Source organism: Ranitomeya imitator, chromosome 4 (assembly GCF_032444005.1).
Source record: "Ranitomeya imitator isolate aRanImi1 chromosome 4, aRanImi1.pri, whole genome shotgun sequence".
NCBI classification, from domain to species: Eukaryota; Metazoa; Chordata; class Amphibia; order Anura; family Dendrobatidae; genus Ranitomeya; species Ranitomeya imitator.
Window position 1 is genome coordinate 210,949,488 of NC_091285.1, and position 26,232 is coordinate 210,975,719.

Below are 26,232 nucleotides of genomic sequence, written 5' to 3' on the forward strand. Positions count from 1 at the left end.
AACCGCGGTAAATCCGCAATAAATCCGCAGCGGTTTTGCACTGCGGATTTATAAAAACTGCTGCGGAAAAATCCGCAGAGGACCAGAATACGTGTGCACATCCCTAACCCTAGTTCTGACTGTAGTGGAAAAAAAAAATTCTTTATTTTATTGTTGCCCCTACCTATGATCACTGTAATAAAACCTATCACAGTGATCAAAATGTACATGGTCGATCGGTGGCGGTGGTGTACGCCAGTGTTTCCAACCATGGCCGATGATATTGAACCTTTGGGGGGTTCTAAACTACCACTCCCCCTGTCCCTGCAGGCCGGGTGAAATTACGGTTAACCCTTTCACCCGATCAGCAGGGACGCGATCTTTCCATGACGCCACATAGGCGTCATGGGTCTGATTGGCACTGACTTTCATGACGCCTACGTGGCGTCAAAGGTCGGGATGGGGGTAATTTTACTTTTATTGGTATCTATTTTTACTTTTGACATTTACCGGTAGCTGCTGCATTTCCCACTCAAGTCATTAAGTTTTCCCAGTTTTTTGTGGCAAAATTAGGAAGGTCAGCTTATACTCTAGTATATACGGTAAATGGCATCAAAATTTGTCCCACAATTTCTGCTGAATGTAGAAGTGCACCATATGTGGCTGTACAGTTCTGCTTAACCATACGGCGAAACTGGGGAGGGACGAAGCGCTATTGGCAAATAGCCATATGGTAAGACTGTGGAGGGACAGAGAACCAAGCAGTACTGTTATACAGGAGGCATAGTGGAGCTCAGAATTGTCTATAATAGTTTAAGGACTCCATATACAGAGTCCCAAAGTGCTAGTAGAGCAGAATCCCCCCTCAAGTGACCCCCACTTTGGAAATTATACCCCTTTGTGAATTTATCTACAGATGTAGTGACGATTTTGACTCCATGGGTGTTTTCCAGAAACAAGCAGAAGTGCATGATGGCGATTGAAAATAGCAAACTGCTGTTGTAGAGACCAGTACGCTGTTGCTCAGCTCATGCACCTGTAAATTAGGCGGGCTCTCTACTATACAGAAATGCCAAACATATGGGCACTAACTGTAGTTTAGGCACACTCGGGTTCAGAAGGGAGGGGAGCACATAATTTGCTTTATTTCTTTAGGACGGCGGCGATGGCATTTAGCTTTTCCAGAGCCTTTGTACCATCAGTAATGTGGAAGCCCACTAGATTTCAGTTAACAGATGACGGACCGGAGTGGAGACTTGCTTTTTTTTTTGTGGACCGAGTTGAAGCTTTGTTAGGAACATTTTACATAACACTTGGGATCACATTTATCCTGCGCTCTACGCTGAGCACTCACATCAGGGTTTCTCTATAAATTTTCTAGTGACATAACTCAGAGGAAGCCAACGCGAAATGTACGTAGGGGCTTTGGTGTGACGCACAAGCACCTTCATATTATATGGGTAAGAAGATTTTCTATCTTCACCTGCTTTGTGCCTCTCTCTAGATATATGCACCTTGCATTTTCCTTGCTGTGAAACACATTGCAGATCAACAAAGATACTAGGGACTTTCCATATCCCTATTTACTATAGGTACAGTGGGTTGTGCCCATGCGTATTTTGTAATTTGACTTGTATAAGGCGTACTTTTTTGACAATCTGATCCATCTTTTCATCCATAAACAATGGTGTTTGGATTGGAGGCATGTTCCTTTTCTTGTCCCCATTTTACATATTGGGTACGAGTCTGATGATGACTTGTGTACTGGGACACAAGATTTACACACACATATATATATATATACATACATACACACACATATATATACACACATATATATATATATATATATATATATATATATATATATATATATATATATATTTATTATTTTTTTTTCTTTGCATTACTTGAGGTCTGAAAGCACTGGTGGTTTTTTAAATTGTGACCACTTTTCTTTTTCAGAAAAAAAATACAAAGTTTATTGCTTGGAAATTCAGGGACATGTCAGAAGTTTATAGACTAAAAGATCAATTTACATTTTACTCAAACATATACCTACAGTATAAAAGAGAAAAATCAGACAAACTGAACATTTTGCAGTGGTCTCTTAATTTTTGCCAGAGCTGTGTGTGTACGCACACAAACACAAAATGCGTTATTAGCTTTCGCTAAAGGTACCTTCACACTGACCAACTTCACAACGATATCGCTAGCGATCCATGACGTTGCAGCGTCCTGGCTAGCGAGATCGTTGTGTTTGACATGCAGCTGTGCCATCGTTGGTCGGAGCAGAAAGTCCAGAACTTGAATTCGTCGCTGGATCTCCCGCAGACATCGCTGAATCGGCGTGTGTGACGCCGATTCAGCGGTGTCTTCACTGATAACCAGGGTAAACATCGGGTTACTAAGCGCAGGGCCGCGCTTAGTAACCCGATGTTTACCCTGGTTACCAGTGTAAATGTAAAATAAACAAACACTACATACTTACATTCCGGTGTCTGTCGCGTCCCTCGGCGTTCTGCTTCCCTGCACGGTCAGCGCCGGCCGGCCGTAAAGCAGAGCACAGCGGTGATGTCACCGCTGTGCTTTACGGCCGGCGCTCACAGTCAGTGCAGGAAAGCACAGCGACAGACACCGGAATGTAAGTATGTGTTTGTTTTTTTTTTTTACATTAGCACTGGTAACCAGGGTAAACATCGGGTTACTAAGCGCGGCCCCGCACTTAGTAACCCGATGTTTACCCTGGTTACCAGGGGACTTCGCATAGTTGGTCGCTGGAGAGCTGTCTGTGTGACAGTTCTCCAGGGACCACACAGCGACGCTGCAGCGATCGGGATCGTTGTCTATATCGCTGCAGCGTCGCTAAATGTGACGGTACCTTTAGTGTTCTAGTCCATAGGGAATAAGCTGTCAGTCATGAGAGGGCAGAAGAAGCCAGCTGTTTCATATTGCACCAATAAAGGGTGACTTTATAGAAACCAGTAAGTGACTGCACTATAAGCCAGGGTTTTGTCAGTACCTTATGCTGCAATTAACACAGAAGAGCATAAACCAGGTGACAGAATAAGGCTATGTGCACATGTTCAGGAATTCATGCAGAAAATTCCTGTGAAAAACCGGACATTTTCTGCATGAAATCCGCAAGAAAACCGCATGCGTTTTTTGCCGCGGTTTTGACGCGGTTTTTTCCGGACACTTCCCAATGCATTTTGGAGTGGGAAATCCGCAAAAAAACCGCAAAAAGAATGAGCATGTCCGGATTTTGTGCCTGATGCGATTTTTATGCGGAAAAAAACGCATCATGTGCACAAAACATGCGGAATTCATTCTAAATGATGGGATGCTTATTGTATGCGGTTTTTTTGCGGTTTTATAGCGTTTTTATCGGGAAAAACCGCGAAAAAATCGGAACGTGTGAACACAGCCTAAAGGAGTTGTCCACATATATATTGATGATTTATCCATAGCATCAGTATCAGGCACTCCCACAATCAGCTAGGTGCTGCAGGATGTAAACAGAACACAAGAGTTCCAGAAACTGTAGTGGCTATGGATGTCGTTAATACAAAAATTAGTGAACAACCACATCTAGTACGTACTGCTGTGTACTATACTAACAGGGTGCCAACTCTAGGTTTTGGTTTAGAAAACCCATAGATTTATCTACACGTACCCTCTCCTCACGATACACACTTATTTGATATTACATCTCGTTTAGTGCTATATGGCTACAGATCTTTATTATAATTTGATATACAAGGTCCAACGACAAAGCAGAGTAAAGACTTGTTTTGCATCAGACACCAGAAAGGGTGTTGGCACACATGAGGCAGTACAGGATTTGGGTCACAAGAAAAGATACATAGATGTACACAAAGTTCTACCGAGCTCCATCCATCCAGCAGGTGACACTATTGCTAAAGCAATCTACAAGGATAGCATCACATTGACCAGAACCACCATAAAGAACCCATTCAGCTGAACGAATCCTGCTAATAGAAAGCTTCACCAAGATACTACGACATTGTGCAATCGACACTACACATCTACCACTTATTTCTTGGAAAAGCAGAGAAACATACTTTTGATTAAATTACTTTCTGGGAATGGAAAAAAATGTCGCTGTCCATTTGTGCACGTTTCTTCAGAAGTGGTTTTAGTTCCATAAGGATGCGGTACATTCTGGTATCCTCCATTTTGATACAGGAAAATATATATTGGTACCGTGTTAGCCAGTGGATAGAAAGATAGGAAAAAAATGTCGCTGTCCATTTGTTCTATCCACTGGCTAACACGGTACCAATATATATTTTTCTGGGAATGAACAGTAGAATTAAGTAAGCTGAGACTAGCACATGGTCAGACTTACATAAAACTAAAGTCAAGTTTCTATGTGCTGACGAATGATGACAGAAAGTCCACATTTCACCTGAAGATTTTTTTTTTTTAAGGGGAATCTGTCACCAGGTTTTTGCCCCCCAATCTGAGAGCAGCATAATATAGGAGCTGACAGCCTGATTCCAGCAATGTGTCACTCACTGGGCTGGCTGCTTGTTGCATTTTTGATAAAATTGGGAGATCACGATTAAAGGACTAGTAAACCTGCTGCCATATAGTCCTCCATATTCATGAGCTCTGAGTAACCCAACCACTGATTGGCAGCTTTTGTGCACACTCTGCATGGGCAGAAAGCTGCCAATCGGTGGTGCAGGGGGGTTATACAGAGCTCAGCATTCAGAGAACTGGTGATCGGCAGGAGATAAAACCAAAATCACAGCATGCAGCTTAATAAGCGATATCACTTACATCAGGGTTTCTACCCTTAAATCATGCAGCTTCCAGATGGGGTTGCAAAAATATGGTAACAGATTTCCTTTAGCAAATGCCAGAATATGAATAGCCTTCACTACCACATGACTGGCTCCCAGTTTATATATTTTAAAGGGAACCTGTCAGCAGGATTGTGCTGAGTAACCTACAGACAGTGTCAGGTCGGCACCGTTATACCAATTAAAATGATACTTGGGTTGAAGAAATCAGTTTTGTGGTGGTTGTTTAACTCAAAACTGAAAATGAAGATTGATGATATGTTCGTGCTCCGGGGCGGCCTGTGGGGGAGGGTTCATATGGTGCTCTAATTAGGTATTCATCTGTATGGCTTCTGACAGGCCACTGATCCCTTACAGATCTGCCCCCCTATTTTACAGAAAATATATCTATCTATATATATAATTGTCTAAGGGTTTTTCCGTCCGTCTGTCCTGGAAATCCCGCGTCTCTGATTGGTCATCAATCAGCGACGGGCACAGCATGGCGACGATGTCAAAGGTTGCCTCGACCAATCAGCGACGGGCACAGTCTGCCGCGAATTCGCCTCGACCAATCAGTGACAAGCACAGTATCAACGTAGATGTCAATGGTTGCCATGGCGACGATGATGTCATAAAGGTTGCCTCGACCAATCAGCGACGGGCACAGTCTGCCGCGAATTCTGGAATCATCATTGTCCATATACTACGGGGACATGCATATTCTAGAACACCCGATGCGTTTGAATCGGGCCACAATCTAGTGTGTGTATATATATATATATATATATATATATATATATATATATATATATATATATATATATATATATATATATATATATATATATATATATATATATATATATATATATACACACACACTAGATGGTGGCCCCATTCTAACGCATCGGGTATTCTAGAATATGCATGTAGTTTATTTATGAAGATTTCAGAATAATGCAAGGAATACACAGGATTCGGCCGGCCGGGCTCTACCAATTAACGAAGCGTGGTTCAAATCCCGCGCCAATTCGCGGCTGGACTGTGTCTATCGCTGACTGGTCGCACCCGGCCGCGAACAATCAGTGAAGCCAGGGCAGATTCCAAGTTTTTGAGGGCCTCGGCTGAAAGAGTGTCACAGCCCACGTAGCAAATATCACACAGCCCACGCAGTATATAGCAATGTGGGCACCATATCCCTGTTAAAAAAAGAATTAAAATAAAAAATAGTTATATACTCACCTTCCGGCAGCCCCCGGATCCAGCCCAGGCCTTTAACGATGCGCCGTTCCCAGTAATGCCTTGCGGCAATAACCCGTGATGATGTGGCAGTCTTACGAGACCGCTACGTCATCTGAGGTCATTGCCGCAATGCATTTTTGGGACCGGAGCATCGCAAGGATCGGGAAAGGCTGCCGCGGACGACAGAAGGTGAGAATATAATGATTTTTTTTATTATTATTTTTAACATTATATGTTTTTACTATTGATGCTGCATAGCCAGCATCAATAGTAAAAAGTTGGTCACACTTACAGGGTTAATGGCAGCGTTAACGGATTGCGTTACACTGCATTATGCTGCGGTGTAACGCAGTCCATTTAACAGATTGCTAAACCGCTACGTGGGCGCTGACTGGAGGGAGTATGGAGGGGCACTGACTGGAGGGGAGTAGGGAGGGGCCAATTTGCGGCCAGACTGTGCCTGTCGCCGATTTGTCGCGCCCAGCCGGCCGCGACCAATCAGCAACGCGGGATTTCCGTGACAGACAGACGTAAGTGGACCTTAGACGAATATATATTTTAATAATCTTAATAATAATCTTTAAATAGCGCCAACATATTCCGCAGAGCTATACAATATATACATATATATTATACATACAGTACAGACCAAAAGTTTGGACACACCTTCTCATTTAAAGATTTTTCTGTATTTTCATGACTATGAAAATTGTAGATTCACACTGCAGGTGTGTTCAAACTTTTGGCCCAGACATGTGGGCCTGCTTTTTTGAATTATATGGACTAAAGGTACCTTCACACTGTTCAACTTTCCAACGATCACGACCAGCGATACAACCTGGCCGTGATCGCTGGAAAGTCCTTGTGTGGTCGCTGGAGAGCTGTCACACAGACAGCTCTCCAGTGACCAACGATGCCGAAGTCCCTGGGTAACCAGGGTAAACATCGGGTTACTAAGCGCAGGGCCGCGCTTAGTAACCCGATGTTTACACTGGTTACCTTTGTAAAAGTAAAAAAAAAAAACACTACATACTTACATTCTGGTGTCTGTCACGTCCCTCGCCCTCAGCTTCCCGCACTGACTGTGTGAGCGCCGGCCGTAAAGCACAGCACAGCGGTGACGTCACCACTGTGCGTTACGTCACGGCACCCACTGCGGTTATCCCTGGAGATTTATCGCGGTTTGTGTTGCGGGTTCCGCTGCGGGATTTACTCCTACTATTGATGCTGCATATGCAGCATCAATAGTAATGTTAAAAATAATAAAAATGACGTCCCGATCTCCTCGGCGCTGCAGGCGGTGGTCCGGTTCCAAAGATGCTGTGCGAGAAGGACCTTCGTGACGTCACGGTCATGTGACCACGATGTCACCGCAGGTCCTGGTCGCATAGCAAACCTGAGACCGGACGGCCGCGTGCAGCGCTGAGAGGTGAGTATAGCATTATTTTTTATTTTAATTTTTTTTTTTTACACAAATATGGTTCCCGGGGCCTGGAGGAGAGTCTCCTCTCCTCCACCCTGGGTACCACCCGCACATTATCCGCATTACTTCCCGCATGGTGGGCACAGCCCCATGCGGGAAGTAAGCGGATCAATGCATTCCTATGGGTGCAGAATCGCTGCGATTCTGCACAAAGAAGTGACATGCTGCGGGTTGTAAACCGCTGCGTTCCCGCGCGGTTTTTCCCGCAGCATGTGCACGGTGGTTTGCGGTTTCCATAGGGTTTACAGGTTACTGTAAACGCTATGGAAACTGCTGCGGACCCGCAGCTGCAAAATCGCCGCGGTTCTGCAGTACAAACCGCAAAGTGTGAACATAGCCTAAGCCCTTTAACAGAAAAAAAATGTGGACTGAACTTTGCTTATAAATAATTAAATAGAAAGCAATTCTTACTGCAGATAAGTGCCTAGGATTTATGACTTGAGGGCAATCCTCCTATTTGTTGCAGAAATCAATGGTATCTGCTCCCTGGACCCTTCCATGTGACTGGAGATACACAGTAAGGCTATGTGCACACCATGGGTTTTCGCAGCGTTTTTTCCTATGCGGAAAGGAACCAAAAACACAATGGAATCCTATTGCAAGCTAATTCTATGACAATCTTGAAGTGTTGTGCACATGATCAGTAAATTTTTGTCAGCATCTGCAGTGTGAGCGAGGATAAGCGCCATATTTGGCGCATCTTATAGATGTGCCTTTTCTGGGGTGGCTGAGAGCTGATGTTTTTAGTCTGTTTAGGCTATTAATAGGAGCCTACGGCTGTCTGCCTAGCCTTTGATGGTTAGATTTTATAGGGGGACCCTATGTCAATTTTTTTCTGGGGTCCCCCTGTAAACTAGTCAGTAAAGTCTAAGCAAACAGCTGTGAGCTGATATCAATAGCCTGGGAACCTTTATGGCTATTGGCTCCTTAACAGAATATTAAAGGGCCACTGTCACCCCCCTCCAGCCGTTATAAACTAAAAGAGCCACCTTGTGCAGCAGTAATGCTGCATTCTAACAAGGTGGCTCTTTTAGTTTTGTGTTCATGTATTACTAAAATAAAGCGCTTTGAAACTTTCCAAAAATACCTATCTTTGTACCTGGAGGCGGGTCTGAAGCCTCCTCTGTGAAGCGCTCAACTGCCGTCACTCATCTCTTCTGGGGCGATGGTCGCCGTCCCCTGCGCGCTGTTCTTCTTAAATCTGGCGCCTGCGCTGTGCGTGCCTGCCTGGGGCAGGCGCAGTGAGAATTGGCAGGCATAGCTTCGATGCCGGGTTCCTGACTGCGCCTGTGCGGGCAGTGCGGCCACCCTGTTACTGAATCCCTGCCCCGCACTGTTATGCATTATGCAGAGTGCGGGCCACCGTTGATTCCAGCCAATCAATGCGTTCAAAAAGTCAGATTGTGCTCCCTCACTTCCGAGCCCCGACGTGCGCCCAAACAGTGGTTTACCCCCACATATGGGGTACCAGCATACTTGGGACAAACTGGGCAACAACTATTGGGGTCCTGTTACCCGTGCGAAAATAAAAAATTGCTTGCTACAACAATTTTTTAGGAATGAAAAATTATTTTTTATTTTCACAGCTCTGCGTTGTGAACTTCTGTGAAGCACTTGGGGGTTCAAAGTGCTCACCACACATCTAGATAAGTTTCTTGGGGGGGGTCTAGTTTCCAAAATGGGGTCACTTGTGGGGGGTTTCTACTGTTTAGGCACATCAGGAGCTCTGCAAACGCGACGTGACACCCGCAGACCATTCCATCAAAGTTTGCATTTCAAAACATCACTACTTCCCTTCCAAGCCCCAAACGTGTGCGCAAACAGTGGTTTACCCCCACATATGGGGTATCAGCGTACTCAGGACAAATTGTACAACAACTTTTGGGGTCCAATTTCTTCTCTTACCCTTGGGAAAATAAAAAATTGGGGGTGAAAAGATAATTTTTGTGAACAAATATGATTTTTTATTTTTACGGTTCTGCATTATAAAGTTCTGTGAAGCACTTGGTGGGTCAAAGTGCTCACCACACCTCTAGATAAGTTCCTTAGGGGGTCTACTTTCCAAAATGTTGTCACTTGTGGGGGGTTTCAATGTTTAGGCACATCAGGGGCTCTCCAAACGCAACATGGTGTCCCATCTCGATTCCAGTCAATTTTGCATTGAAAAGTCAAATGGCGCTCCTTCGCTTCCGAGCTCTGTCATGCGCCCAAACAGTGGTTTACCCCCACATATGGGGTATCGGTGTACTCAGGACAAATTGTACAACAACTTTTGCGGTACATTTTCTCCTGTTACCCTTGGTAAAATAAAACAAATTGGAGCTGAATTAATTTTTTTGTGAAAAAAAGTTAAATGTTCATTTTTATTTAAACATTCCAAAAATTCCTGTGAAGCACGTAAAGGGTTAATAAACTTCTTGAATGTGGTTTTGAGCACCTTGAGGGGTGTAGTTTTTAGAATGGTGTCACACTTGGGTATTTTCTATCATATAGACCCCTCAAAATGACTTCAAATGAGATGTGGTCCCTAAAAAAAAATGGTGTTGTAAAAATGAGAAATTGCTGGTCAACTTTTAACCCTTATAACTCCCTAACAAAAAAAAAATTTTGGTTCCAAAATTGTGCTGATGTAAAGTAAACATGTGGGAAATGTTACTTATTAAGTATTTTGTGGGACATATCTGTGATTTAATTGCATAAAAATTCAAAGTTGGAAAATTGCGAAATTTTCATAATTTTCGCCAAATTTCCGTTTTTTTCACAAATAAACGCAAGTACTATCAAAGAATTTTTACCATTGTCATGAAGTACAATATGTCACAAGAAAACAGTGTCAGAATCACCGGGATCCATTGAAGCGTTCCAGAGTTATAACCTCATAAAGGGACAGTGGTCAGAATTGTAAAAATTGGCCCGGTCATTAACGTGCAAACCACCCTTGGGGGTAAAGGGGTTAAAAAAATAATAATTTTGGAGTTCTTGAATTTTTTTGCTTATGTTTACATATCGGGTTAATTATTTGTATATTTACATAGATCGGACACAGCGTTACCACGTTTGTATTTTTTTTTTATATTATCTTTATTTTAATGGGGAAAAGGAGGGCGATTTGAACTTTTTTTTTTCTAACTGTTTTTAATTAGTCCTTACCGGACTTGAAGCTGCACTTGCCTGACTGCTGTATATTACACAAGCTATGCCAAAGCATTGCTGTATATAGTAACAGTCACAGTCTCCTTTGAAGCCTAGACAGAGGCTTGGTTTCAAAGGATCTCCATAACCATAAGCATGGAGGACTTCAATAGACACCCTGAGGTCATAGCAATCCATTGGCTACTCGCGATCACGTCACAGGAGCGTCAATGGGTGTACGGCATGACGTGCATGTTAAATTCCACTGTAAGAGTTTGACAACGGAATTTAACAGGTTAACAATCGAAGGTGGAGCTCCACTTCACTCAGGTCCTGGCTGTAACACACTATGACATCACCTGCTGAGAATGGGGTGCGCTCATCATGTGCGCCCGCTCCATACACCTGCTTCCGACTTGCACTGTACATATACAGCGCATGTTGTAAAGGAGTTAAACATCCAGGCAATTCACAATTTACCTTGCAGTGATGTATTAAAACGTCACTGTATAGCAAGCAGCTTGCAGGAAATCGCGCAGCGGGCTGGCAGTGGTAGCCAGACACCCCACGGAGAAGGTAAACATGATTTATCATGTTTGACTGCTGTGTGTACATTGCTGAACAAGTATTGTGTATACAGATTATGAATCACTGATAGTGCTTCCTTCTCTGGATCCAGTGATCATGCGATCACTTGGTCTAGTGAGGTAACAAAAGCTACAAGGTTCTTGGAGACTCAGTCAGCTCTGCTGTGGAGCCTTGAAGCTGAATTGGGCCCAATATACAAGTCCCAGTTACAGGGAAAACTGGCAATAAACAATGTGATAATATGCTCGCAAACCCCTTAACAGGTATTTTCTGTCCTTATGAAGGGCATAGTGTGTAAAATAAATTACCAATAAAAAAATGTCCGCTATTTAAAAGTAATGTCAAAGAAAAAGATTTTGTTTTATTTTTTTATACCAATCCTTTGTGGTCCTAAAATAAAAAAAAAGTAAACAATAGACACTCATTTTATGTACCGTAATTCTTTACATTTCCCATGATATCAGCAGGAAAAATAAAAACAAACACGACAAATTAAGCCACCCATTTATTGTAAAGGGGAAAAAAGCAAAAAATTGAATATCGGAAAGATAAGCTTTTTTGGAGCCCGTAAAAGTGCATGTACCTTAAAACCAGAAAATGTGCTGTCAGGGACAAGGTATAACATACTAATCATTTAAAGAGGGCCTTCCATGACTTATTTCCTTTTAAGCTGGCTACACACTGAGAACAGGGCTGAAGAGCAGACTAACTTAATTTTTCTGACTGGCCTTGTCGATACCAAGATACAAACTTAAAAAGTAGAATTTAAATTTTCTCTTTAATTACATGTGTGGTTAGAGATTCTTCACAATTTAGTCTCCATTTGATACCCCCTGACTCTCCACCTTTGATGACTAAATACCGTTTTTATCTCTCCTGCGGTGTATGTGAATCTCATCGGTCCGGTCAGATGGGCGGGGCTTATTCTCCTTATCCCCCCCCCCCCTCGGCTTGCTATACGTAATGTGATCTGTGAATATCACAGATCCCGTAGAGTTGCTGAGCGTACGCATTGAAATGGCCTCTTACGCGTGCGCAGTATGCTTTGCCCAACTGTGGTCAAAGCATAAAATCAGTATTGCGCATGCGCTCGCATTTTTCATTACATTCTATGCCCCGGAAGTCCAGAAACACACAATTTGCATCGCAAGACTTCCGGGGCATAGAACGTAATGAAAAATGCCAGCATATGCGTAATGGGCAAAGCATACTGCGCACGCGCGGCAACTACATGAACGCAGGAATCACCAGAAAGAAATATGTAGCGCAAGACAGGAGGGGGGAGAGGAAAATAAGCCCCGCCCATCTGACCGGACCGATGAGATTTACATACACCGCAGTAGAGATAAAAACGGCATTTAGTCATCAAAGGTCAGGGGGTATCAAAAGTACTGCTATAATGCTTATGTGGCACTAAATTTAATGATATTCTTACATCATATCGCAAAAAATGGGTGACAGATTCCCTTTCAGTTTAGCTCGAGGCGCACAAGTTAAACCTGCCCATAGGGACCAATAACTGAAGGCCAAAACAGCATATACAAAAAAAAAGACAAAAAGACGGATGTCAATGTGTGGCATCTGTAACAAGCATCCACTACCCTGTGGGTGATGGATTCGTTAAACATGTGTCAAATGGTGGTGTTCATAGACTATAATGGTGTCAGTAATGGCCAAATCATGACAGGCTATTGATGTATTAGGGCAGTCCCACACGTCCAGATAATTCCAATACCGGAAAAATCGGTACCGGAATTATCCGTGTCCGTGTGCCCGTGCGTTTCTGTGGCACATCAGTGTGGCACACGTGTGCTGCCCGTGTGCCCACTGGGTACCACACGCACCGTGCAGGAGACAGCGCTAAAGTGTCCCCTGTACTGTATGAGCGGTCACGTGGGGCAGCTCATTTACAGTAATGAATATGCGGCTCCACCCCTATGGGAGGTGGAGCCGCATATTCATGACTGTAATCGGCGGCCCCACGTGACCGCTCATACAGTAGAAGGTGCGGCCAGGACAGGAAGCAGCGCCAACGAGGGAGCCGGGTGAGTATTTTAAGAATAGCGGGTGGGCGCACAGGGAGTGGGAGGGGGGTGGGGACATGGATCTTTATTTTAAACACGAGAAACAAACAAAAAAAAAGGAATATTCATATCTTCACAGCAAACGCTGCTGCAGAGAAGATATGAATGGCGGCTTCAGCACCAGTGGGGGGGACAGCGCTTACTGTAACGCTGTCTCCTGCACAGCACACGGACTGCACACGGACAACGTCCGTGTGCGGTACGTGTTTTACACGGACCCATTGACTTTAATGGGTCCGTGTAATCCGTGCGCTCCCACGAACACTGACATGTCTCCGTGTTTGGCACACGGAGACACGGTCTGCAAAAAATCAATGACATCTGCACAGATGCATTGATTTCAATGTGTCTACGTGTGTCAGTGGCTCCGGTACGTGAGACAAACTGTCACCTCACGTACCGGAGCCACGGTCACCTCCGTCTTTCTGTCTGTCCTTCTGTCTGTCTTGGATATTCATTGGTCGCGGCCTCTGTATGTCATGGAAATCCAAGTCGCTGATTGGTCGCGGCAAAACAGCCACGACCAATCAGCGACGGGCACACTCCGGAAGAAAATGGCCGCTCCTTACTCCCCGCAGTCAGTGCCCGGCGCGCACATACTCCCCTCCAGTCACCGCTCACACAGGGTTAATGCCGGCGGTAACAGACCGCGTTATGCCGCGGGTAACGCACTCCGTAACCGCTGCTATTAACCCTGTGTGTCCCCAACTTTTTACTACTGATGCTGCCTATGCGGTATCAATAGTAAAAAAATGTAATGTTAAAAATAATAAAAAGAAAACAAAAAACCTGCTATTCTCACCCTCCGTAGTCCGCCGAGCCACTCGCGCCTGCCGCCATCTTCCGTTCCTGGCGATGCATTGCGAAATTACCCAGAAGACTTAGCGTTCTCGCAAGACTGCTAAGTAATCTGGGTAATTTCGCAATGCATCCTGGGAACGGAAGATGGCGACAGCCGTGCGCATATCGCTGGAGCTTCGGTGGATCCCAGGGGGTGAGTATATAACTATTTTTTATTTTAATTATTTTTTTTTAACAGGGATATGGTGCCCACACTGCTGTATACTACGTGGGCTGTGTTAGATACCACGTGGCTGCTATATACTACATAGGCAGTGTTATATACTATGTGGGCTGTGTGATATACTCCGTGGGCTGTGCAATATATTACGTGGCCACTGTTATATACTACATAGGCAGTGTTATACACTATGTGGCTGCTATATACTGCGTGGGCGGTGCTATATATTACGTGGCCAGTGTTATATACTGCGTGGCCTGTGTTATATACTACGTCGCCTGTGTTATATACTGCGTGGCTGCTATATACAGCGTGGGCTGTGTTATATACTGCGTGGCCTGTATTAACGCATCGGGTATTCTACAATATGTATGTATATAGCACAGGCCACGTAGTATTTGTCTGCCATATACTACATGGCTCCTATATACGTGGCCTGTGCTATATACTAAGTGGCTGCTATATACATACATGAATTATATATATATATATATATATATATATAGATAGATAGATAGATAGATAGATAGATAGATAGATAGATAGATAGATAGATAGAGAGAGACTCTCCTGTCTAATATGTTAACTAGAGTATTTAAAAATAAAAACACATCATGTGAATAGAGCCTGAGGTCTATGACCAGTGCTGCTTGAAGAGCTTGCAGGACCGTGAATAAACCAGGCAATCAGAGATCTTCCTCCAAAGAAGACCATCATGCTAAATAACACCATAAAAGCGTTGACAGCAGTATGAATTGTTTCAGTGGCACATGCCTAAATTCAACTGCCGGCATAGGCTTCTGATACAGAGAATTGCCAAACTCCAGAAAATGTATTGTTTCTATTAAACAGGAACACATGAATTGGCCACAAGGGGTACTATGGCAGCTAACCCCAAGCTGAGGTGACAGAGGAGCATCCCATGACTATTAGTGAGAGCCAAAAACTGTGCCAACAATCTGTGCATTGTGTAATGAGCACTACAGCAGGGAAAATGAGAATGTACACAGCTCTTCCCAGGGCAATAACAACTCATCACTGAGGATATTAGAGGCAGGACCCCAGGATCCAATTATGCCTACAATCTGAAAAAGATTATTCCAAGCTACACAATCAATTCAATAAAGTTATTAAAAAAAATGAAAAATATAAAATCAAGGATTTAGATAGTAAATTTGTTTCTAGGGAAACGTCTATAACAGGGGTGGGGAAATATTTTCTGCCAAGGGCCATTTGGATATTTATACCATCCTTCGGGGGCCGTACAAACTCCGCCCACAAAGTACATCCTGACTCTGGCACTGGTGTCAGGACGTAATCTGTCATTGTGTGCCCTTCAGTAGTGAACACTGCATGTGTGTGCTAACAGAACAAGAAGAAATTAATGAGCTGGTTGAGCGGGGCCTTATAAAAGGTCATCGAGGGCCATAAATGGCCCTGGGGCCTGAGGTTCCCCACCCCTGTTCTATATCATCTTGTGTGGTGCACATAGTAGCATGGTTTCCACTCCTCTGAGCAATCTACTGGCTGCTAATGGCCACCTTACACAATAAATGGCTGCTGGCCGAACAATGGTTTGGGGGATTGTTCAGTGAGAATTTTTCACGGTGATCTGCTGTGAAGACACTGAGCTTGAACTGCAGTGACCTCATGACTGACTTTTTCCCACGGTGCTGAGGTCACAGCAGTTCAGCCTCAGTGACCGGAGGTAACCACGATGACGTCACCGCCAGTCACTGAGGCTGTGCAATATCCATGTCCCCCAGTTGTCAGCTTTAGCAGGCTGGTTGTCAAAAATGAGGGGGGGGGAAAGACACCCACGCCATTTAAAAAAAAAATTAAATAATTAAAAACACAGACCCCCTCTATTCTTGATAACTAGCCTTGCTGAAGCTGAGGGTTGCAGCCCCCAGCTGTCAGTTTTGTCTGGCTGGTTATAGAAAATAGAGGGACACCCACGCCATATTTTTAAAAAAATTATTCATTTATAGCGCAGGAGCCGGCTGATGAATAATCCCATCCGCCACTTCGGCTCTCATGGTTATTAGCAGCAGGTGTAGGCTGATGTGAGTAATAGTCCTATCAGTCAATGCCTGATGTCATTGTCACTTGAATATAGCTCTCATTCGCCCTGCTTGCGCTGATCATCGACAGAGCAGGGGAGAATGATGAGAGCGTCTTCAGCACCCAGCACCGGGGAACAGCGCTAACTGTAGCTCTTCTTCCCTGGCGGCGGTGTGTGTCACATGGATGGCATCCATGTGTGTTCTCCATGTGCATGTGCTTGCGGCTTGTGCTGATGGTAAAAAAACGGACATGTCAGCGTGTTTTGCCCACGGACACATGGTCCGTGGAAAAACACTGACATGTGCACAGACCCATTCAGTTGAATGGCTCTATGTGTGTCAGTGTCTACGGTACGTGTGAAAACTATCACCACACATCCCAGAAACATGTATGCCAAGCAGGCATTTGTGGCTGGAGAGGCATAAAAGGATTACCACTGGTCATTTTCAAAACCAACGTCATTGGAACACTCAAAATTTCATCATACAGGGTTTTGTTTCTTTTCTACAAGATGATTTCGCTCAGGATTTAGTTGCATACTAGTCACAGGTTTCATCCACATTACAGACTTCATTGCAGATTTCCCCCTCAACAGGCAGTGTGCACTTCTAATTCCAACATGTAGATGAGATTTTTGGGAGTTTACCAAATTAGCTGATTTTCAGAGGACAAGAAACCATTCAGAAGTCCATATCAACTGTGGGACATTTACTTAACAAATCTCATGAAAAATCAGTGTTTGTGAAAATTGATTTGCATAACCAAGTTCAGAGGAAAGGTCAGTAACTTCTGGCCATAGGACAGGAACCCGGAGAACCGCCACCTACCTTCTGCACACGCAACATCTTTTAATTAGCTGGCCTGGTGTGATTAGATATGCAAGTCATGCTGCCACATCAGGCCGGGTAATCAAAAGAGGAGCCGCAGAAGTCGTAAAGTAGGAGGTGGTTCACAGTGCTTACGTGCAACAGCCTGAGATTACTGCCCTGGCCACTGGATTGAATCCTGCAAATAGCAATATACATTCAATAGCTGTTGGCTGAATGGAGATAGATCTCTTGGTGGCAAAAGAGATGGGCATTTTACTTCAAGCTGCCCAATCATCAGTCGTTTGCACATTAGACAGTGGGCTAATCCCATTAATATTAGTATTGACTTTAATGCGTATAGTGGCTTTCAGAGCTAAGGCTGGAGGCCAGAATTCACTGCGTAATTTCGGCAAACCCGCCGATATCAACGGGTTCAGCCAACAGTCCGATGTGTATAAGGGTCCGCAGCAGAAGATTGTCAGGGAAGAGAAATAACCGGAATGTCTGATATTAAACCGTCAATCCTTTGGTACTCGAGATATTCAGCAGAAAAATGTTTGGCAGCGGTTCTCTCTGACAATACAGGAACACAACAGAGCGAGAGCTCCTTTGTATAAAAGTTGAGAGAGACAGCTGCCAACATGGCCATTCTGTGTGCACCTCTAAGGTCGGGTTCACATTAGCGTTTTTATGCGCAGCGTATAATCCGCATAGATCCATATGTGTCATACGTACATATCTTTAACGTGGTGTATGCAGGGACATGCGTTTGCATGTGGATGCGTACACATGCGTCGTTTTGCGGTGTGCGGCGTTGTCTAGCGAACGCAACATGTTGCATTTTTGAAGTGTCAAATATTGCGCAATCATGCATATGAGGATGTGCGAGTCAAAAAAACGCATTACTGTCTATGGGAACGCATTGGTACGCATGGACATGGGTACTTTAGAATGCGCATGTCCAGGACATGATGTCATCACATCCACCATGTGCATAAAAAATGCAAATACATGCCAAAATGCATTTAAACGCATGCACAGTGGGTTGTTTTTTTTGCAACATGCGTAAGATGATATGGCGGCGTACAGAAACGCTAATGTGAACCTAGCCTCAGGCAGACAAATTGGACCTTGGGCCAGTGTTTTGGAGTCTTTGGCACTCTACAGTGGACTGTGAAAGTATACACCCCCTTGGCATTGTTGATATTTTGCTTCCTTAACCTGGAATTTTTTTTATAAGGCCGGAGTCACACTACAGCACGATACGGCCGAGTCTCGCTGGTTAAAACCAAGCTCTGGCAGCGGCACTCCGGAGCGGAGCGTGCGGCTCCATGTATTGCTGTGTGGCCGCACGCTCTGCTCTGGTGTGTCGGTGCTAGAGCTTGTTTTTAACCTGCGAGACTCGGCCGTATCTCGCTGTGTGTGATCCCGGCCTAAGACCTTTCCTCTGATTGTTCCATTCCTGATGCCGGCTTACAAATACGGATGTAAAATACTGACCAAATGCTCAAAGTGGGCACGTGGCCTTGCAGAGCGAATGGTTCACATCTAAACACAGATGTGTTTCATGAGAGACACGAATCAAAACCTGCAATGCCAGTCTATGGGTCCATGAAAAAAAGAACAAAAATATCAGACAGCATATAGATACCATCAATGTGCTCTATTATTTTCATGCATGTTTGATAGCAAAAGAACAAAAGTGACGAATCTCTGAGGATAATAGCCGTCATACTGATCAAACACTGACCCAAAACACTAACAAAAATCAATCCATTTTTATTTTTTAAAGAGGCTGTCTGCACAGAATGACTGCACGCAGTCGGTGCATCCTTGGTGTGTCCAAACTTTTAGGTTATGTGCCCACGTTCAGGAAAGTGTGCAGAATTTTGCCGAGCAAATCCGGACTACTTTCGCAGGAAATCCGCACGTGTATTTTTCGCGTTTCTCGGAGCTTCCCAATGCAATAATAGTGGCAAATCCGTGAAAAATTTGCAAAATTAATAAACATGCTGCATTTTTTCAGCGATGCGTTTTTAGAGCAGAAAAAAAAACGCACAAGTGCACAAAAACTGAGGAATGCATTAAAAATGATAGGATGCTTAATTTAAGTATTTTTGCAGTGGAAAACTGCCGAAAAAAAACACGAAAAATCTGGAACGTGTGCACATAGCCTTTTCTGCACCTTCCCATCAATCTCGGTCCTTTCTGGCTCCATAAAGGCAGAGCTGTCAATCAAATAATAGGGTGGGGATTGAGGGAAATCAAGTAAGTGGGAAAATGCATTTAAATGCTTGGCCACATCAAGCGTGCATGAGCGCCTGTTCTTGGTTTGAACAGTGATTCTGTGGTAGCAAACTCCCTTAAAGGGAACCTGTCGGCAGGATGTGCTCAGGAACCTACAGACAGTGTCAGGTTGGCACTGATTCACTGATTAGAATGATACCTGGGTTGGTGAAATCCGTCTTGTGGTTGTCGTTTCATCTGTATTTGTAGTTTTCAGTAAAAGATACTCGTGCTCTGGAGCAGCCTGTGGGGGGGGGGTCTTCATGTTCTGCTCTGCGTACATACATCCATATGGGCTTGTGACAGGTCACTGATCCCTCTGTCACCTGCCCCCTATTTTACATAATGCCTACAACATTGTTGATATGGCATATCATATTGTTGGCTATTGTGAGGCTTAGGAAAAAAAAATAAAATTACGGTACATCCAGCAAAAATGGCACCGGCATCTGTCTCTTAGGCCGATTCACATTAGCGTTTGAGTCTGCAGTGTGGTGCTGAGGACTTCCTTCATTCCCCCTGCTTGCGCACGCGTCCTGCATACCTATCTTTAACATTGAGTATGCAGGGACACGCGTTGCATGCAGATGCGTTCGTCGTTTTGATGTGCCCGCCGAACACATGTTGCATTTTCTTGCGTTCGGCTTAAGGAAAGAAGTCAGCAGCACCATGCTGCGGACTCAAACGCTAATGTGAACTTAGCCTCACTGATAGATGCTACTGTGCAAGTGCCGCAGCAGCACCATTTTGCTGCAGCCAATTTTTTTCCTCCTGCAAAATGGTGCCGACACATGCACAGTAGCATCTATTGCTTGCCGATAGATGCTACTGCACAAACTCCACTATTTTGTTGGGGTGGGGTGGGGGGATTCGGCTGCAGCAAAATGGCACAGGCGCTTGCACAGCAGCATCTATCAGTAAGAAATAAATGCAACGGAACAGGCGTCATCTTGCTGGATGTAAAAAATGTTTAGAAGCCTCACAATAGTCAACAATATTATATGAATTATCAACAATACCAACATCATATTACATTATATGCATCATGTAAAACAGGAGGCAGGTCAGGGAACGATCAGTGACCTGTCATATGCCATACAGATGCATGTAAGCGGAGCCCAACATAGAGCCCCCACAGGCCGGCCCTGCGCACGAGAATCTCATTGACTGAAGATTGCAAATGCAGATTAAACAACCACAAGATGGATTTCGTCATCCTGACAGTGTCTGTTAGCTTACTTGGCAAAATCCTGATGAGAGGTTCACTTTAAGGCGTCAAAAGTATCTTTTCTTTTTTTTAAATGATCAGTACTACCCAACATGTCTTGCAGATAAAGTGGTGATCTAAGAACCCCACTGATCACTCAAAACCTGCTCTGCAATGAGCAGCTCGTCAGGCAGGTCAGTCTAAGGGTACCGTCACACAGTGGCATTTTGATCGCTACGACGGCATGATTCGTGACATTCCAGCGATATACTTACGATCTCGCGGTGTCTGACACGCTACTGCGATCAGGGACCCCGCTGAGAATCGTACGTCGTAGCAGATCGTTAGAAACTTTCTCAAGTGTCCCGCTGTGGCGGCATGATCGCATGGTGTAACAAAGGTGTGCACAATATTGTATACGATGTGCGCATAGTAACCAACGGCTTCTACATCGCAAACACGTCATGAAATTATCGCTCCAGCGCCGTGCATTGCGAAGTGTGACCGCAGTCTACGACGCTGGAGCGATAATGGTGCGATGCTGGAGGGTCACGGTTCGTGCCGTCGTAGCGACCAAAGTGCCACTGTGAGACGGCACCCTAAGAGCACACACAGAACGGGGTACGGGATCACCAGAAAGCGCACGAGCCTGTCCACAGAACGGTGCGCGGGATCAGCTGAAAGCGCACGAGCCTGTCCACAGAACGGTGCGCGGGATCAGCAGAAAGTGCACGAGCCTGTCCACAGAACGGTGCGCGGGATCAGCAGAAAGTGTACGAGCCTGTCCACAGAACGGGGTACGGGATCAGCAGAAAGTGCACGAGCCTGTCCACAGAACGGGGTACGGGATCAGCAGAAAGTGCACGAGCCTGTCCACAGAACGGGGTACGGGATCAGCAGAAAGTGCACGAGCCTGTCCACAGAACAGGGTACGGGATCAGCAGAAAGTGCACGAGCCTGTCCACAGAACGGGGTACGGGATCAGCAGAAAGTGCACGAGCCTGTCCACAGAACGGGGTACGGGATCAGCAGAAAGTGCACGAGCCTGTCCACAGAACGGGGTACGGGATCAGCAGAAAGTGCACGAGCCTGTCCACAGAACGGGGTACGGATCAGCAGAAAGTGTACGAGCCTGTCCACAGAATGGGGTACGGGATCAGCAGAAAGTGTACGAGCCTGTCCACAGAACGGTGTGCGGGCTCACACACACTTCGCACTGAGCCTATACACTGCTCTGTGCTCTTCTGCCTTGACAACTTTCAATGTGGCTCTTGGATCGCTCACTGGGGGTCTGTGGGGCAAGTTGTGCAAAACAAATTAAATTACACATTAGATACACTCCAATTTATTTGTGCCTTGCTATTTCCATAAGCACGAGTCCACTATTGTAGTGCATTTTTTTTTTTAAAACAGACAATACACAGTATAGTTCAGGGGTGATATCACGTCTGCTTTTTTCAGCTCAAAAGATTAAGAAGAAGAAAAAAAAAGGCTCGAAGTTTAGTCTAATTTGCTGACCAAAACTGTAAATTGTAATGCCTGGGTCTGAAAATGGCTATCATCTATGGGAATACATTCTAATACAGTGTTCCCCAATTCCAGTCCACAAGAGCAGCCAACAGGTCATGTTTTCAGAATTCCCTTAGTATTGCCGAGGTGATAGAATTATTGCCTGTGAAGGTGATGCAATACTGAGGAAATCCAGAAAACATTGGCTGGTAGCTCTTGAGGACCGAAGTTGGGGGAACACTGTTCTAATAGAAATATAAAACCATTATAGACTCCTTAACCGGCAGCAACACCCCACCCCCCACACACTTAATTACAGGCCTCCATGACTGCTGAACTCATAGGCTGACAAGAATGGGGCACTCCCAATGGGTGCTGAGGGCTTGGCATGTTCAATTTCAATGCCCAATGTTGTTTGGTCATGGGAGATGAACAACAGAGATTTTGGGCAGTTTCTTCCGCACAGAGAGAACATGCACACTGAACCAAACTGAGCGTGAATGTGTGCAGGGGAAAAAATAAATAAATAGCTGACAGCTCCCTGATTTGGATGCCTCTGTTCACACGGGTGTCATGGCTCTTTGTATCAGACATGCTTGGATCCATTCTCACACACTATTTTTTGGGGACTGTCAAAAAGCAATAGGCTCCGTGCCACCTCATGAATACAACTATAAACTAGTTACATAAGAAATCCATTGGAAACAGAAACCATAACCTGGGATCTACCCTGCTGCTCAGTACGGGTATAAATGGGCCACAAAGAGACCCTGGTATGCATCCTGAATGGGAATCGTGCCCTCCATGTCCCCAGACACAATGACACTACAGCAGGCGGCACAGGGCACATCAGGGTGATGATATGACCATGACTCAGGCTCATTATCTGTCACTGAAGGTAGAAGTCTGGCCCAGGAGATAAGGTGCAACAGGGTGCAACAGCAGAGGTTCCCAGCCACCGGGGTCAGCGACAGCCCAGCCACCGGGGTCAGCGGCAGCCCAGCCACCGGGGTCAGCGGCAGCCCAGCTCCCGGGGTCAGCGGCAGCCCAGCCACCGGGGTCAGCGGCAGCCCAGCCACCGGGGTCAGCGGCAGCCCAGCCACCGGGGTCAGCGGCAGCCCAGCCACCGGGGTCAGCGGCAGCCCAGCCACCGGGGTCAGCGGCAGCCCAGCCACCGGGGTCAGCGGCAGCCCAGCCACCGGGGTCAGCGGCAGCACAGCTCCCGGGGTCAGCGGCAGCCCAGCTCCCGGGGTCAGCCACACCAGCTCCCGGGGTCAGCCACACCAGCTCCCGGGGTCAGCCACACCAGCTCCCGGGGTCAGCCAGCCCAGCTCTCGGGGTCAGTGGCAGCCCAGCTCCCGGGGTCAGTGGCAGCCCAGCTCCCGGGGTCAGTGGCAGCCCAGCTCCCGGGGTCAGCCACACCAGCTCTCGGGGTCAGTGGCAGCCCAGCTCCCGGGGTCAGTGGCAGCCCAGCTCCCGGGGTCAGTGGCAGCCCAGCTCCCGGGGTCAGTGGCAGCCCAGCTCCCGGGGTCAGTGGCAGCCCAGCTCCCGGGGTCAGTGGCAGCCCAGCTCCCGGGGTCAGTGGCAGCCCAGCTCCCGGGGTCAGTGGCAGCCCAGCTCCCGGGGTCAGTGGCAGCCCAGCTCCCGGGGTCAGTGGCAGCCCAGCTCCCGGGGTCAGTGGCAGCCCAGCTCCCGGGGTCAGTGGCAGCCCAGCTCCCGGGGTCAGTGGCAGCCCAGCTCCCGGGGTCAGTGGCAGCCCAGCTCCCGGGGTCAGTGGCAGCCCAGCTCCCGGGGTCAGTGGCAGCCCAGCTCCCGGGGTCAGTGGCAGCCCAGCTCCCGGGGTCAGTGGCAGCCCAGCTCCCGGGGTCAGTGGCAGCCCAGCTCCCGGGGTCAGTGGCAGCCCAGCTCCCGGGGTCAGTGGCAGCCCAGCTCCCGGGGTCAGTGGCAGCCCAGCTCCCGGGGTCAGTGGCAGCCCAGCTCCCGGGGTCAGTGGCAGCCCAGCTCCCGGGGTCAGTGGCAGCCCAGCTCCCGGGGTCAGTGGCAGCCCAGCTCCCGGGGTCAGTGGCAGCCCAGCTCCCGGGGTCAGTGGCAGCCCAGCTCCCGGGGTCAGTGGCAGCCCAGCTCCCGGGGTCAGTGGCAGCCCAGCTCCCGGGGTCAGTGGCAGCACAGCTCCCGGGGTCAGTGGCAGCCCAGCTCTCGGGGTCAGTGGCAGCCCAGCTCCCGGGGTCAGCCAGCCCAGCTCCCGGGGTCAGTGGCAGACCAGCTCCCGGGGTCAGCCAGACCAGCTCCCGGGGTCAGTGGCAGACCAGCTCCCGGGGTCAGTGGCAGACCAGCTCCCGGGGTCAGTGGCAGACCAGCTCCCGGGGTCAGTGGCAGACCAGCTCCCGGGGTCAGCCAGACCAGCTCCCGGGGTCAGCCAGCCCAGCTCCCGGGGTCAGCCAGCCCAGCTCCCGGGGTCAGTGGCAGCCCAGCTCCCGGGGTCAGTGGCAGCCCAGCTCCCGGGGTCAGTGGCAGACCAGCTCCCGGGGTCAGTGGCAGACCAGCTCCCGGGGTCAGCCAGACCAGCTCCCGGGGTCAGTGGCAGACCAGCTCCCGGGGTCAGCCAGCCCAGCTCCCGGGGTCAGCCAGCCCAGCTCCCGGGGTCAGCCAGCCCAGCTCCCGGGGTCAGCCAGCCCAGCTCACGGGGTCAGCCAGCCCAGCTCCCGGGGTCAGTGGCAGCCCAGCTCACGGGGTCAGTGGCAGCCCAGCTCCCGGGGTCAGTGGCAGCCCAGCTCCCGGGGTCAGTGGCAGACCAGCTCCCGGGGTCAGTGGCAGACCAGCTCCCGGGGTCAGTGGCAGCCCAGCTCCCGGGGTCAGTGGCAGCCCAGCTCCCGGGGTCAGTGGCAGCCCAGCTCTCGGGGTCAGTGGCAGCCCAGCTCCCGGGGTCAGTGGCAGCCCAGCTCCCGGGGTCACACAGGGCTTCCCCGCCTGCGGCCTCCTCTGCACCGCGGAGAGGTGCCGGCCGTCCGGGCACGGAGGATGCAGGCCGGTGTGCTGGGGGCGGGTCTCCGGTCTCACCTCATCCTCCCGCTCGTTCCTGAAGCACAGACAGGCCGCCCGCTTCTTGAAGCCTTCCCGGTCATAAGTCCGAGTCTGGTTCGGCTTGAACTTCATCATAGAGGCGGCTCCTCCTCCAGCCTCCCCGGATGCTACAGCTGCCGTCACCGAGAGCCTCGCCGTTGCCTCTATCCGCAGCACACGTCCGAGCGGCCGGAGCAGGAGGAGAGCCGGCCCGGGGTTAGAGGAGGCTGGTGCTGCTGGAGAGAAGTGAGCCCCCGGAGCAGACGCGCCTCTCCATGGACTTGTGTCGTCTCCGGTCTGTGTCCGTTCAGCTGGTCCGGCCCCGCCGCCGCCGCCTGCACTGCCCCGTCACTCCCGCCCCTTCCTGCGCGCACACTGCACGTCTCTCTAGGAGAGTAGAGCATTCCACGGCGCGAGCGAGAGAAAGGCTGCGGCGCATGCGCGTTAAGGAGGGCGGGTCGGTGGATGCAGCTCTCAATGAAGAGTAGTGATGTGTGCGCATTCCTGTACCGCGCTGTCCCGCCCACAGGCTGAGGGGAGTACGGCGGCGCCCCCTGCTCTCCGTGTTGCCCAGACAACCGCTCCACTAGTGCCATATTGCTCTGGACGTGAATAAACGTCCCCTCACCGCACTCCACGCAGGCTGGCCTGCCAGGCGCATGCTCGTTACTCGTGGGAGAAGGAGGGTCTTGGAGACAAATATTACCATGTGAGGGTCCTCAGTGGCTGATACCTTATAATGGCTCACTAGAAGGCTATGTGCACACGGTGTGGATTTTCCAGCAGCTCCGCAGCGTTTTTCCATGCGTTGTACAGTACCATGTAAGCCTATGGAAAACAAAATCCGCTGTGCACATGCTGCGGAAAAAAACGCATGGGAAAGCAGCGTAGTTTTTTCCGCAGCATGTCAATTCTTTTGGTGGATCTGCAGCGTTTCTACATCCATAAATT

At 47.7% G+C, this 26,232-nt stretch overlaps 1 protein-coding gene across 2 annotated transcripts in view; it reads right to left on the minus strand.

Annotated features, from left to right (window-relative positions):
* NUDT4 (nudix hydrolase 4) overlaps nt 1–25,659 on the minus strand; it is a 68,382-nt gene extending 42,723 nt beyond the window's left edge. Inside the window, exon 1 of one of the 2 annotated variants that reach the window (XM_069764359.1) lies at nt 25,279–25,659. In XM_069764359.1, the coding sequence (XP_069620460.1) occupies nt 25,279–25,377 (99 nt within the window). In that variant the 5' untranslated portion in view covers nt 25,378–25,659. The remainder of the gene's footprint in view (nt 1–25,278) is intronic. The other variant, XM_069764360.1, reaches the window with a different exon arrangement.
* Nucleotides 25,660–26,232: the final 573 nt, after the last annotated feature.